Genomic DNA, 14,858 nt, shown 5'->3' on the forward strand with positions numbered 1-14,858 from the left:
AGATACCTCTGTGGAATGACAAACTACCATGAATTTAAAACACACCAAAAGGTGGGTTGTATGGAACAGGTTGTATTTCAGATGCCTTCAGTACTACTTCAGGTCCATTAAGTGAGTTGCCTGCTGTTAGGAAGTCTGACTTTATCATAAACCTTCGGGGTAGGCTTTGCAGTTCATTCTGCTGGACTACCACAGCATAGTAAAGAGAGAGAGACTTAAAGTTTGGGTGAAACTTCGGCTCTGTGTTTATCCAAGCATAACCTCATGTAAATCATTTAACTTTTTCTGTGACAAGAAGGAACTAACGTTTGTGTCATAGGTTGCATGTAACAGTGAATTGTGATAATGTGCATGAAAGTCCTCTTGAATTGTGAAGTGCTATACAAATGTGTGCAGTGTTATAGGGAGTTAATGTAGTTTGTGAATCAGTGCACTCTTAAAGTAGAATAACTCCTGTTTCTCCATATAGCTTTACATATCATGTTATGTCTTTCTACACTTATGTAGCCACACATAAAACAAATCATTGGCATCTACATATATTGAATTATATATAAAGGCTTTGAAGAAAATATTTATATACAGTGAGCAAGGAATTTTCTGGAGTTCACAAGTGAAATAGGCCTGATTAATGAAAAATGGTGATCCAGCTCATCAGTCTGTATGGCTGTGGCAGATGACTACATACACATATACACAACCACACACACAGTGTTATAAGTAACATATGTAAGAGGCATTGAGATTAGTATTGTTTGGTTTTACAGTTTTATTGGTTAATATATTATTAATACTTGAACATACTCCTACTTAAATGTTATAGTTGAATAATCTAATAAAATATATAGCAGGTATCCCAAATAAAAACATGTAAGTCTCCAAATGGCTTCTAAATGGTATTATTTATTTTTAAAATGCTTCAGGCTAAAAAAGATTATTTTAGCTAATGTCAGTGAAGCGAATTTATTTCAACCCAAGTACAGTTTATTAATGTCTCAACTTCATGTTTTGTTCCTGTCAGAAATACTGTCTGGTAAGTTGATACTTTATGTTTGTTTGTATTCTTTTTTATTCAAGGGCTAAGTTGGAATGTGGGAGTATTGGTGTGCTTATGCATATGGGTATTGTGAACATGACTTTTTGTTTTTACAAAATCTATTTTGCATATAAGGATCTAGTATGTTGAAGACAGAAATGATAATTCAGTTAGGAAAACTGTTAATTCAAATACAATTTTCTATTTATTTGACAGAGTTAGACAATGAGAAAGAGAGAAAGGTCTTCCTTTTGTTGGTTCACCCCCACAAATGGCCGCCACGGCCAGCGCTGCGCCGATCTGAAGCCAGGAGCCAGGTGCTTCTTCCTTGTCTCCCATGCGGGTGCAGGGACCCAAGCACTTGGGCCGTCCTCCACTGCCCTCCCGGGCCACAGCAGAGACCTGGACTGGAAGAGGAGCAACTGGGACCAGAACCCAGTGCCCATATGGGATGCTGGCACCGCAGGTGGAGGATTAACCAAGTGAGCCACAGTGCCGGCCCTGGCAGCTAACTTTTTCATGGGACTTTAGTAGCATTCTTTTTTCATGGGCGTAGGAAACTAGATCGTTTGTTTTTAACTGATTGGTTTGAATTTGATATTTTAAGTATAATTTACGATAGAGGATAACCAAGAACCAGAGTACAATTGCATACTTACTGTCCACATGCACTGGACAGACTTTCTTTTCTTTGAAAAAGAATTTGCTGCATTCATTCTGATGTTATGGTCTGTGCTGGCTATACAGGAGGTGGCTGCCTCATTTAGCTCTTCACATGAACTAAAAAAAGTGTACCAAATATCTTAAGTGACCAGTGGTCAGTTACTGTAAAATTAACCTACAAATTAAAGAGGAAATGTAAAAGAGATGGTTAAGTTCTTCATGGATTTCTTGACAGAGAACAGCATTTGATTAAGTAGATTCAGATATAGAATTACCAATAGAAAGCACTGATAGCACTAATGAAGCATGCACGTAATATCTCACTGAATATTTGAAGACTTTTCACTAAAGATACCTGATTGGAAATACCGCAATTAATATTAACATTTTCTTAAAGACCTTAATCTCTTAATATTTCCCTATTTTATTGAAACCTTTTGAATTCTCCAAAGATAAAGATAAAAATGATTATTAGAGGATTTATCTGCAAGTATGATAGGGAAGTATAAGAAAAAACCAGAATGGAAAGCAACTGTTGGCAAGTACCAGAAAATTATGCTATTAATTTAAGTGTCATCAGAGCACAAAAGATCACATTCCGGGACTCTGTGAACATTATTAAAATACTGGAAATAATAGTACTTAAGATGAAGATATTATACTCTAAGATCTGGTTAAGTGACTGACATTATTACTTCACTTCAGGTATTATAAAAGTAACAAAATGCTTTTAAAGATAATAAGCGTTACATTTTGAGATTGGCAGTGTGCACACTTTTCTGCTTAAGTGATTTCCTAGTTTTACATAATTTAATAACGGGGAATAGCTAACATTTAGCATATCTATCTATATCTATATCTATCTTTCATCCTTCTCCAATATGTACACATTTTATATAGAATCATACATGTGAAATGGAAGAAATTTCATTCTCCAAGTGGTAGGTGTATGAACTTTTCTGCCTCCTTTGGCCTTGCTGTAAAGAAGTTCCTAATTGTAGAGAAAGCGGTTGTACAGAAGATACTGCCTGTAGATCCACTACTGTCCAGAAATCAGAATGAGTGTAAAATCAGATTTATTGATGTATAATTGACAAAAAATAAACTGGACATATTTAGAGTGCACAGCTTAGAGTTTTGACAAATGCTTGTGAAATCACCTCAACAATCAAGGTAATAAACATTTCCATCCTACTCAGCTTACCTCCTTCCCCTTGGTCGTCCTTCCAACTCCTGTCTATCTTAACCCTGTTGCCCCTCCTCCTGGTCCTCGGGCAACTACTGGTGTGTTTCAGTTGCTGTAGCTTTTTTTTCATTTTCTATAATCTTATGTAATTCAGCATAACCTTCTATGTCAGTCTTCTGTTCTCTGCATGATTATATTGAAGTTGGTCTATTTTGCTAGCATGTACTATAGCTTATTCTTTCTAAAAATATTTATTTATTTGAAAGAGTGCCACAGAGAGGGAGAGACAGGAAGAGACATGTTCCCTTCAATGTTTTCTCCTTTTTTTAGGAGGGAGTTGTTTTACGGAAAAGAGTTTATTGAGCATCCTGTTCTCTCCCCTCTCTTGCTTAGAAGCCTCTGCTTGATTTTCTTGGTTACTGGGATACCCTTCATCTCTCCTTAGAGTTTATTTTGGGGGACTTGACCTTATGTTATGGGTTTGCTTGCCTGTATTTTTCCTGTTGCTCATATCTATTGTCTTATTCTCTTATTTTCTTATAGTTATCTTTTTTTTCTTGTTAAATATTTATTTACTTGAAAGAGAGAGAAGGAGAGAGATTGAGAGAGAGAGGGAGAGGAAGGTGGGGGCTGGGAGAGAGAGAGAAAAATCTTGCATCTGCTGGTTCTTTCCCCAAATGGTCACAACGTCTGGGGCAGGCTGAAGCCAGGAGCTTCTTACGGATCTCCCACATGTGTGCAGGGGCCAAAGTATTTGGGCTGTGTTCTGTTTTCCCAGAGCTGGATAGGAAGTGGAGCAGCCGGGACTCAAACCAGCACCCATGTGGGATGCTGGCACTGCAGGTGGAGGCTTAGCCTTCTAAGCCACAATTCTGGCCCCATATCTTTGTTCTTTTATTTCATTTCCTTTAATCATATTACTATATCAGTGTACAAAAAAGAATGGCATTTTACTTTGATTAGTGAATTATTAGTTACAGTGTTCTGTGTGTAATTTTGGATCCTCACTATATTTAAGCTGTGTGATTTCTTTGTTGTTCCTGTTATTTGTTTTCTAAGACCTATTCTAAAAGCTCAGAATTTTAAAGAAATTGCGATTTCCCCTCTTATTTTAGGAAATAGTTTCTATGATGCTTTTTCAGAATGCTAGTTTTGAAAAGTTTATGTATTTATAAAGCAGAGAGAGATAGAGATCACCCATCTGTTGGTTCTTTCCCCAAATGCCTGCAACAGCTAAGACTGAGCCAGGCCAAAGCCTGGTACTGAACTTCATCCAGGTCTCTCTGGGTGGCAGAGACCCAACCACTTGAGCCGTCATCCACTGCCCCACCACACGGTCCCACCCACCCAGGTGCACATCAGCAAAAAGCTGGAGTTAGAAACAGAGCCAGACCTGATCTTCGGCCCTCCTATGTGGGATGTGGGTTGCATCCTAACTGCCACTACAAATGCCTGCTGCACCTCTAATGTATTTTTTGTTTTAACTTCTGCCTTAAATACAAGGGAATAGAGAATAGAATGCAATCCAAGTATTTTTATTCTTATGTATGTTGTTTGATTCTGATATAAAAGTTCTTTTGATCAAAGATGAAATTATTATATGTTAAAATATATAAATATATATTGGATATGTATATATATAATTGATGAAATTTTTATAAATAGGAATTGGAAATAAATTAGTACATTATAGCAATTAGCATGGAATAGAGGTACTTTTAAAGTGGAGAGCATTACCTGCTTTATGGATTTTCAAACTGTTATATTTAGAATTCTTGACTTCTAGAGCTTTAAGTCACTTTAGAAGTTACCCACTGCACAGTCACATTTAAAGATGCAATGTTAAAGCTTAAAGAAGCTGAGTATGTCTTAGTTAAGATCAAATACTGCATTTCTGTAAGGATTAGAGCTATGACTTCCTTGCAAACTGGCTGCTTTTATCTTTGTATCAGAGAACCCTACATATAGTCCTGGCACTTGCTTGAAACATTAGTTTTATTAAATTAACTTTAATATATTTTTGAATGTACTATGTATATTATGACATGGAAAGGATGGCTAACATTTGTTTCTGTATTTTTATGATTACAAAAGATTATGCATTATTACAGGAAATCTGGAAAAGCACAATGAAGAAAATAAAAATTTTCATAAAAAGTTTTTTTTTGTTTTTGTTTTTGTTTTAAACCACACTAGGAACCAGTGAAGGACTGGAATACAGTTTTGGGAGCAGATTCAAACAAAACTACTCTTGGTTATTTAGGAATGAATTAAGGTCCATAGGACTTGCAAAATGCTTACCTCTTTACTAAGTTTTTTAATATCATCAGTATCTGGTATAGAGCATAATATTTGATATATTATTTATGTTTGCTGGGCTGAATTTTATTAGGCCATAATCTGTTTACTTAGTATTTGCATATTTAATGTTGGATAATTTGGTGCAGTGTAATTGAGGACTTGCCTTCATTCTTCAGTGATTGATCCACTCAGTTTGTTGAATAGGGTTGCAAATTGACTATTTTAAGTTGAAATAAAAATAAAATTTTTTCTTTATTAAGTCTAATACAGGAGTGGGGAACCTTTTTTCTGCCAGGGGCCATGTGGATATTTATAACATCATTCTTAGGCAATACAAAATTATCAAATTAAAAATTAGCCTGCTATAGATTGAGTGAATTTTAAGTCCTGATTGATGTTGTCTTGGCAGGGCCTGACCAAATGATTTTGCAGGTATTATGCAGCCCACGGATCAGACTTTCCTCACCCCAGCTTATACTATAAAATGGGTTCTGTGTTTACAACCTCATTGTATCTCCCCGCAAACCCCTAATGTATTAGATAAATATTCTAAAATTAGCAATGAAAATACAGTAAATTAAATGTTAAGGATGTTTTTAATCCTTACAAACTGGACTTCTTGAATTTTGTAAAAGTTTGAAACATTGAACCATAACAAGCATGGGCTGTTTTTCATTTTTCCACCAGTGTTTCTCAAACTTGTCTGCACATTAGAATTGCTTGGAAAACTTGGAACAGTCCCAGAGCCAGAGGCTGCACTGAACCAAGATGAACTGAAAAGGAATGATTAGGAGTAGAACCTGAATATTAGTATTAGATTTCCTTGGGTGATTCCAATATGATCTTTATAGATCACATAGATCATATATATATATATATATATATATGTGATAATATAGATCATATCTATGGAGAATGTTACAGATACTGATAGTATTTCTGAAGTTTGTTATTTTCCTCTGTAGTTGAAATAAAGGCTAAATTTTATGTAGAAGTTAGAGAATATAAAGGTTTTTTTTTTTTTTTTTTATTTTTTAAACTCGCTTAAGATTCTCTGGCTAAGAATGGCTTCCTAGGAGTGGACATTTGGTGCAGGCTGCTTGAGATCCCCACATCCCTGTCAGAGTACTGGCTCTTGTCCTGGCTGTTCTGCTTCTGCTTCCAATTTCCTGCAAATGTGCATCCCGATGAAGCAGTAGGTAATGGCTCACTTGGATCCCTGCTACCCATGAGGGAGACCTAATTGAAGTTCAAGGCTCGAGGTTTCACCTTGACTCAACCCAGGCTATTGTGGACATTGAAGGAGTGAACTCGCAGATGGAAATCTTTGTCTCTGTCTTTTTAGCTCTGCCTTTCAGATAAACTGAAAATATATAAATAAAAAATTTTAATGGGAGAATGCCTGTCAGACATTTCAGATATAACTTGCTTATCCATTGTAGTCTTTTTTAAACAGAAATGTGTATTTGTTTTAGAGGTTTTTAAGATGTTATTTGATATATATATGTACATATTTAAATATTTTTATAGTTTAAGGCTCATATAAAAGGCTAATTGTTAAACATTTGAAGAAATGAAATAGTCTAACTTAATCCATAAAAATCATTTAACTTTCTAAGTTATAGTAACTCACATGTAATTTATGTAATTCATTTCATACTTTTTGTTCTCTGATATTATGTTTTCAAATTTAAATATATATCAAATATAAAAACTTGCAAAAACTTCTGGTGAATGCCCATCTGTCTGCCACCTACAGATTCTACAGTTATTTACTAGTTTTGCTATATATTTTCTGTTTATTCAGCATTCTATCCATTTTTAGTGCTTCCTAAAATGATATGCAAGTATCAGAACACTTGCTCTTAAACATGTAGGCATGCACACTGTAAACTAGAATTCAGTTCTTTGTAAAATTTTGGAAGCAAAAAATGCATACTCTTAAGTGTACCTACTATTAGTTACTGTTTTTTAATTTAAAACTTGTTTGAAAGGCAATGAGAGACATCAGTCTTCCATCCACTGGCTCATTCCCCAATTGATCACAATGTTCAGGGGTTGGCCAGGCCGTAGCCAGGAGCCCAGAACTTAATCCAGGTCTCGCTGGTAAGTGGCAGGAACCGCATTATTGAGCCATCATGTGCTACATCCTAGGGTCCACATTTGCAGGAAGTTGGACTGGACGTGGAGCCAGAACTCAAGAGGATGCAACCCATAGTGAAGAAAATGCAGAACGTTACCATCATCCCAGTGTCCTGCCCTTTTCCAGTAAACCTTCTTTATTTTGTTCACCATAGCTCAGCAGTGGCTGTCCCAGGACGTTTTATATCAGCAAAAGCATACACTGTTTACTCTTGTGGGTCAGCTTCTTTCAGTCAGCATATTTAAAAAATCTGTCCATGCTATCTCCTGTATTGGTTGTTGGTCCCTTTTTATTCCTGAGTACGTGTACGTGAATCCTGAGTCTAATACATGAATATACTGGAGTTTATTCTTTAACTGGCGGACATTTGGACTGTTCACAGAGTTTGGCTCAGACGAATGTGGTTGCAGTGAACATGCAGGCCGTTTTATGAAAATGTCTTCTCTTAGAGTAGAAGTGCGAGGTGATGAGATAGGAATATACTTCCTTTTAAAAGATTGCCAAGTCTTTCCGAAAGCAGTTATACCATTTTCTGAGCTTACCAGTGGCATGTAGAATTGAGGTTGCTTTCAGGGGTGGAGATCATCCAGCCTGTGGACCACGTGTAAGGCTCACAGAATCATCTGGTCTGGCCCTGCCAAGGCAACTGCAGGCAGGCAGTAGAAATTCAACAAATCTAGAGCAGGCTGATTTTTAGATTGATAATTTTGTATGGCCTGTGAATGACATTGTAAGTATCCAAATGGCCCTTGGCAGAAAAAAGATTTCCCATTCCTGCATTATCATCAATATTAAAAAATTTTTAATGTCATATCATTAATATTAAGTGTTCTTTATTTCTGAAAATTTTCTTGGGTACACTTTTTTTGTATATGATGAAGTGGTCAAAAGGGAAAAAAACATAATAATAGTACAGTAGATATAGAGAAATGAGATTGCTTATTTAATTTTTTTTAACGATTTCAGCTTCTGGCAAAATACTGATTGAACCTTGGCTTTAATTTTGGTCATATTTCCTGGCATATATGGAGATATGAATTGAATATTTAATTATATTGTTAGTATTTAGAATTAATGTAGTTCTTTCAGTCCAAATAGGGAAGTAAAACAAGGGTAAGTGATTTAATGGGCCAAGTAAGCAGTTGGAGAAAAATATTAATTTTTCATATAGTTTACTGATAAAATAGTTTTAATGTCTACTTCATAAGTGAAGTAGACATTAAAATTGAAATTGAAATTACTAAATGAAATGTTTCCTTGTCACACTTGTCACTCTTTTTGATGTCTGTTTTCCTAATCTGTAATATAAAAATTAGTATTTAATATATCTAGAGAACATGGTTATTTAGTGAAATCTGATAATGGCTTTACAGTTTAAAAATCTTTTTTTTTCTGTAATTACTGAAATTCTAGTTCCAAGGGTAGTTTGGATTTTATAGTTATTTTTCTCATTTTATTAAAAAAAAATCTGTTCGAAATATATAGTTAAGGTAATTGTGCTTAAGAGAAATGGGCCATATGTTTGGAGGTACTTAATTTCAAATAAATTGAATCTTAATTCCACTGAAAAATTTCATGACTTTTTTGGGAAGACTAAACTGGTTTTGGGTATACAGTGAAATAGCTACTCATAGGTATACACCTATATAGATGGAGTTGGGGAGAAAGGAAGAGACAGACACTATTGTATTGATTTTTAAAGCAGCTCTTCTGGAGTTTGTTTTTCTGATTTCCAGCTTCTGTCAACTCAGTTTTAGGTGAGTATAGTGTCCTAGAAGGGAACAGATAGTCTACCTTTAGTATCCTAAAAGGTTATTTTCAGACATTAAGCAAGCTGTAGTTCATGCACATTTTTTTGTTTGTTTCTAGTGTAGTAGATTGAGAGCAGCTCAGTGAAGCTAAGCCATGAATTTATTCAAGTGTCAGTCCTGACTGAGGTGATAATGTGGAATGGTTTTTCCTTAAGTGAATAGGCATGAAATACATGTTTAAGGGAATGGCTACTTTATCTTACACAGGGTGTATCATATTCTTTCACATTGTTGGCTTATGTCACTTATTTTAAATGAACATGTATTTTCAAGGATTTTTGTATGTTTTGCTTACTTGAAACAATAACTAAATCACTTTATTCGTTTTAAAATGTTTTAGTTTTGCTTTTTGTCAAAAGTGCAAGTAGTTAAATAATTATATCTTTTAAGCATATCATATTTTTATATTTTTGAGAAACTACTGACTTGGTTTAAATCAGTGATTGTTTTAAAATCAGTGATGCCTTTACTTACTATTTAGTGAAAATGTATGTAAGCTAATTCCCATAAAGGATTAATACCTGAAAGAATAAATTCTACCTTGACTAAAAGTTAATTGTAGAAAACAAAAACTTGTCATTTATTTGAATTCTTAAAAAATGTATAAAATTTTTTTGTACTTTCTGATCAATTAGGTCTGCAAAGCTGTTTCCTAACTAAAAGTAATTTAATAAACTAGAAATATGGCTGTGTTTAACTTGATAGCTGTAGCAAAAATGAAATTAAGGCCAATTCCATATTAAAATTTCACAGATATGCCCAATATATTAGATATGTGAGATATATTATTAGAGTTGTGCATACATATCATCTTGTAATAATTTATATTCTGTATAGTATATATCATAGTGCTAAATAAATATGGTTTTAAGCTTTTTTTTTCTCAAAAAATATACAGTCTATTGCCAATAAGAAAGAATCCTGTTAATGTTAATGGAGGTTAGGAGATGTAAAGCAGGAAGAGCTGACTCATTTTCTACAGTCTGTCTGCCAGCTGAAAAGCAACAGCTTAAACTTTTTTCCTGGAGTGTATTTTGAGTGAATGATTATCTGCTACTGGGAGAGTGCCATATAACTTACTTAGCTTTCATCTTTCCACAGAGCTCTTTAGTAAGTATTCATAGTCAGTTTTTGGCAGCGTTAGAATCACTGAAGGCATTCTGGGATGTTATGGATGAAATTGATGAGAAGACCTGGGTACTTGAGCCAGAGAAACCTACACGGAGTGCAACAGCACGCAGAATTGCAATAGGTAAGCCAAAAGAGGACTAGTTGTTTCTTTGAGGTGTTTGATTTTATTTAGTATTACTCAGGGAAATGAACCTAAAGATGACAAATTCTTAGATGAAATTTCTTTGTGTGAAACTGGCTATTAAAAGTGATGTAAGATGTAAAATGATTCTATCACTATATATTTAAAAGTAAACATTTTTGGTGAAATGGGAAAATACGGAAGTGTTTCATCATGGAAGGTAGTGATCCAAGTGAAGTAACATTGAAAGACAATGTTAAATTAAGAGTTTTTTGGGCCGGCGCCGCGGCTCACTAGGCTAATCCTCCGCCTAGCGGCGCCGGCACACCGGGTTCTAGTCCCGGTAGGGGTGCCGGATTCTGTCCCGGTTGCCCCTCTTCCAGGCCAGCTCTCTGCTGTGGCCAGGGAGTGCAGTGGAGGATGGCCCAGGTGCTTGGGCCCTGCACCCCATGGGATACCAAGAAAAGCACCTGGCTCCTGGCTCCTGGCTCCTGCCATCGGATCAGCGCGGTGCACCGGCCGCAGCGCGCCGGCCGCGGTGGCCATTGGAGGGTGAACCAACGGCAAAGGAAGACCTTTCTCTCTGTCTCTCTCTCTCACTGTCCACTCTGCCTGTAAAAAAAAAAAAAAAAAAAAAAAAAAAAAAATTAAGAGTTTTTTTTTTTTTTTAATTAATTTATTTAAAATAATGAAAGTGTTACAGAGAGAGGAGAGGCAGAGAGAGAGAGGTCTTCCATCCACTGGTTCACTCCCCAGATGATCTCAATGGCCGGAGCTGTGCCGATCCTAAGCCAGGAGCTAGGAGCTTCTTCCAGGTCTTCCTAGTGGGTGCAGGGGCCCAAGGACTTGGGCCATCTTCTACTGCTTTCCCAGGCCATAGCAGAGAGCTGGATTGGAAGTGGAGCAGCAGGGTCTTGAACTGGTGCCCATTTTGGATGCCAATACTGCAGGCAGTGGCTTTACCTGCTATCCCACAGTACTGGCCCCTAATTGAGCTTTTTAAAGGAAATCATTTGAGATACAGGGAGAGGTGACAGAAAAAGAGATTCTTCATCTGCTGGTTCATTCCCCAAGTGTCTGCAACACCCTGGGGACGAAAGCTGTGAGCTTTAAATCCAATCTAAGTGCCCTATGTGGATGGAATTGTTACTTGAATCAATTACCAATGCCTCCATGGGTCTGGATTAGCAGGAAAGTGGAATCTGGAACAGGAGTCAGACTCTCCAATATGGGATCTGGGCATGTCAACCCCTGAATGCCCACTCTACCTTTTAATTAGCTCCAAAATAATAGAGGTTATTCAAAAATGTGTGTAAATTCAAACAAACAAAAATCTTTGTGTTAGAAAAAATGATCTCTTCATGTGTGGATCTTAGATAAGATTGATATAAAAAGATCTGGGCATATTTTCTGACACAATTGTAGAGGAGGAAAAAATAATGTGAAGAGGACCATGTATTGAAGAAAAGCAGAATAAAAAGAATAAATCAGAATTGAGTATTTAAAAATATTTTCTTTTTGATAAATCTATGAAAGTTGTAAGATTTTATATACTAATAAGTATCTCTATGTTACCATATACTATTGACTCTAAAGTGATTAAATACATTTTTATTATGAGACAGCAAAGCCTGAGTTTAATGTTAGAGTGCAGCCTTTAAACAAATTGAACTCACATTAAATACCAAAGCAGTTTTTAAGGTAACCATTTATCTCTGCTCTTTTCCCCCCTATTCTAAATAGATATGTTGTTGAAAGGTATATATTGTGAAAGATATTTTGAAATTCTGAAGTGATTCATTTCCAAATTAGTGAGCAATTTTTATGTTTTCTATCCAGGCACAATAGATTATCTAGGGGGGGAATAGTGACATGTTATTATGAGAAGAAAAAGTCTAATTATGCAGCAGTTCTACAAATAGTATTGTTACTTTCCCAGTTTGAAAAAGTTTAATAGCATTTAATTTGGAATAATTAACCAAATTATGGTATATTTGTGAATAAGTAGATATTAAAAATGAAAAATATTTTCTTTGGAGAACTCTAGTAATTTTTTATCTTTATAGCTCCATTAAAATAATTATTGTTACCAGGTTATGATTAAGTATATTTTTTTACTTCTCATTGTTCAGCATAAACAACCTGGTTTTTATTCACTCTATTTATTTGTCTTTTTTTTTTTCTGCCTTCAGGAATTGATCTTTCATCTGGGCCAAGTTTTGAATAAATTAATGCAAAGATTAGTTAATATAACTGTTGTTAAGTGAAAGTACTTTCTGGAGCCGTTAGTAGATGACATTGCTAAAGGCTAATAAGTAATTCGTGTTTATGGTAAAGAAAGCATTAACAAATGAGGGTATAAGATAACTTCTTGAATTTTTATTTTCACATTGAATGACTATACCAATTTTCTTTGGCCATTTTTGGGGCAAATTTATACCAATTTTATTTATATTGTTAACCTTTGAAAAAAGGTGTATTCCTTAGGGTATAGAACTTATTCTTATCAAAATGAGATCCAAATGGATTATATATTGTTAACCTTCACAAAATAACTGTAAAACCTCTCTATTATACTCTAATACAGTTAAAAAAGTTTTAGAAGACTGTTGCCAAATAGAAATGACTTTTTCTTATATTCTACAAACTATTTTATTTGTTGCCTTTTTAATTAAGTGAATAATTTCAATTTAATGTGAACTGGATTCTATGTTAATTCGCAAAGGGAAGCCTCACGTAGGGTGAAGGAATTCAGGAATTCAAATTTTTATAAATTTTCATAGGGCTTAAGCATGTTTGTTTTTAGTATTTTCTATTTTTACATTTGACTATAGTTCTTTGAAATGTAAACTTTTCCTTCTATGTCATGGAAAGTAATGTGGATCATTAATTCTGTGACTTGTGATTTTTTTTAAAGATTTATTTATTTATTTGAAAGAGTTAGAGAGAGAGAGAAGGAGAAGCAGAGAGAGAGAGAGAGAGACGATGTTTTCCATCTGCTGGTTCATTCTTCAATTGGCTGCAACCACCAAAGCTGCGCCAATCTGAAGCCAGGAGCCAAGCGCTTCCTCCAGGTCTCCCACGCGGGTTTAGGGTCCAAGGACTTAGGCCAACTTCTACTGCTTTCCTAGGCCATAGCAGAGAGCTGGATCGGAAGTGGAGCAGCTAGTATGGGATATGGGATGGTGGCACTGCAGGCGGCCTCTTTACCCCCATGCCACAGTGCCAGCCCCAGTGATTTTTTTTTAAAGATTTATTTTTTTATTTATTTGAAAAGAGTTTCAAAGAGAGACAGATCTTTCATCCTCTGGTTCACTCTCCAGATGGCCAAAACGGCTGGAGCTGAGCCTATCCAAAGCCAGGAGTCAGGTGCTTTCTCTGGCCTTCTCACGTGAGTGCAGAGACCCAAGTACTTGGGCATCCTCTGCTACTTTCCCAGGAGCATTCGCAGGGAGCTGGATTAGAAGTGGAGCGACAGGATTTGAACCAGCACCCATATGAGATGCCAGCACTGGCCCCAACTTTTGATATTTTTGACATTAGGCCTTATATCACTTCATAAAAATTTTATTTAAACCGGAATAGGATGGAATTAACCAGAATCCCAATGTAAATTATACTAATTTATGATTCTCCTTGTTTTTTTTTTTTTTTAAGATCTGAGTATCATTAATGATAATCTTAATTTCAAAAATTACTTCTTTAGATTTAAACTATGTCTTTCTCTATAAAATTACCTATAAAACATTTGGTTAATTAATCTTTTCTTCAGTATACAATAAAAAAGGTGGCCAGACTGACCATTCTTTATTTTTTGTTGGCTTGTTTGATTAGCTGTTCTGCCTCTGAAACTTTTCATCTTTTCATTCTAGGGAATAATGTTTCCATAAATATAGAGGTAGACCCCAAACATCCTACTATGCTTCCTGAATGCTGCTTTCTTGGTGCTGACCATGGTATGGATCTCAGATTTAAATATTTTTAATAGACTCATAAAATCCTGAACTAGCACTGTTAAAATACTCTAAAACTTAATGTTAACCATAATTTTTTAAAATGAAAATGCCTTAACACTCTGTACATTTGTTTAACATACTATATATGATTGGGATTTTCTAATCAGATAAGAAACAAATTCTGTGCCAAATGCGGTTTCACAAAATGTGGGCACCACATCCTAAATTAAACTTATTGTTTATTTTCTATTTGAAGTGGTAAAGCCCCTAGGAATTAAGTTGAGCAGGAACATACATTTGTGGTAGGTATTTTTGCAATATTTATTTTTTTACCTTGCTATGATTTTTCAAACTTGATAGCAGAAACATGTATTTTTTTTTTTTTTCTGCCTTCAGGGATCCAGAAAACAGTCTGTTACAAAATTTGAAAGATGTTTTAGAAATTGACTTTCCAGCTCGTGCTACCCTGGAAAAATCTGTAAGTTTTATCAGTGTTTTGATATCCAGTGT

At 35.3% G+C, this 14,858-nt stretch overlaps 1 protein-coding gene across 16 annotated transcripts in view; it reads left to right on the top strand.

Moving 5' to 3' along the window:
• FANCL (FA complementation group L) overlaps window positions 1-14,858 on the top strand; it is an 82,914-nt gene that overhangs the window by 52,250 nt on the left and 15,806 nt on the right. For all 16 annotated transcript variants that reach the window (XM_051838710.3, XM_051838724.3, XM_051838727.3 and 13 more), the window contains 4 exons: window positions 10,242-10,392; window positions 14,265-14,348; window positions 14,605-14,650; window positions 14,745-14,826. In XM_051838710.3, the coding sequence (XP_051694670.1) occupies window positions 10,242-10,392; window positions 14,265-14,348; window positions 14,605-14,650; window positions 14,745-14,826 (363 nt within the window). The remainder of the gene's footprint in view (window positions 1-10,241; window positions 10,393-14,264; window positions 14,349-14,604; window positions 14,651-14,744; window positions 14,827-14,858) is intronic.

The sequence above is a fragment of the Oryctolagus cuniculus genome, chromosome 2 (genome assembly GCF_051225735.1).
Source record: "Oryctolagus cuniculus isolate XC-2025 breed Fujian yellow rabbit chromosome 2, ASM5122573v1, whole genome shotgun sequence".
In the NCBI taxonomy this organism is placed as follows: domain Eukaryota; kingdom Metazoa; phylum Chordata; class Mammalia; order Lagomorpha; family Leporidae; genus Oryctolagus; species Oryctolagus cuniculus.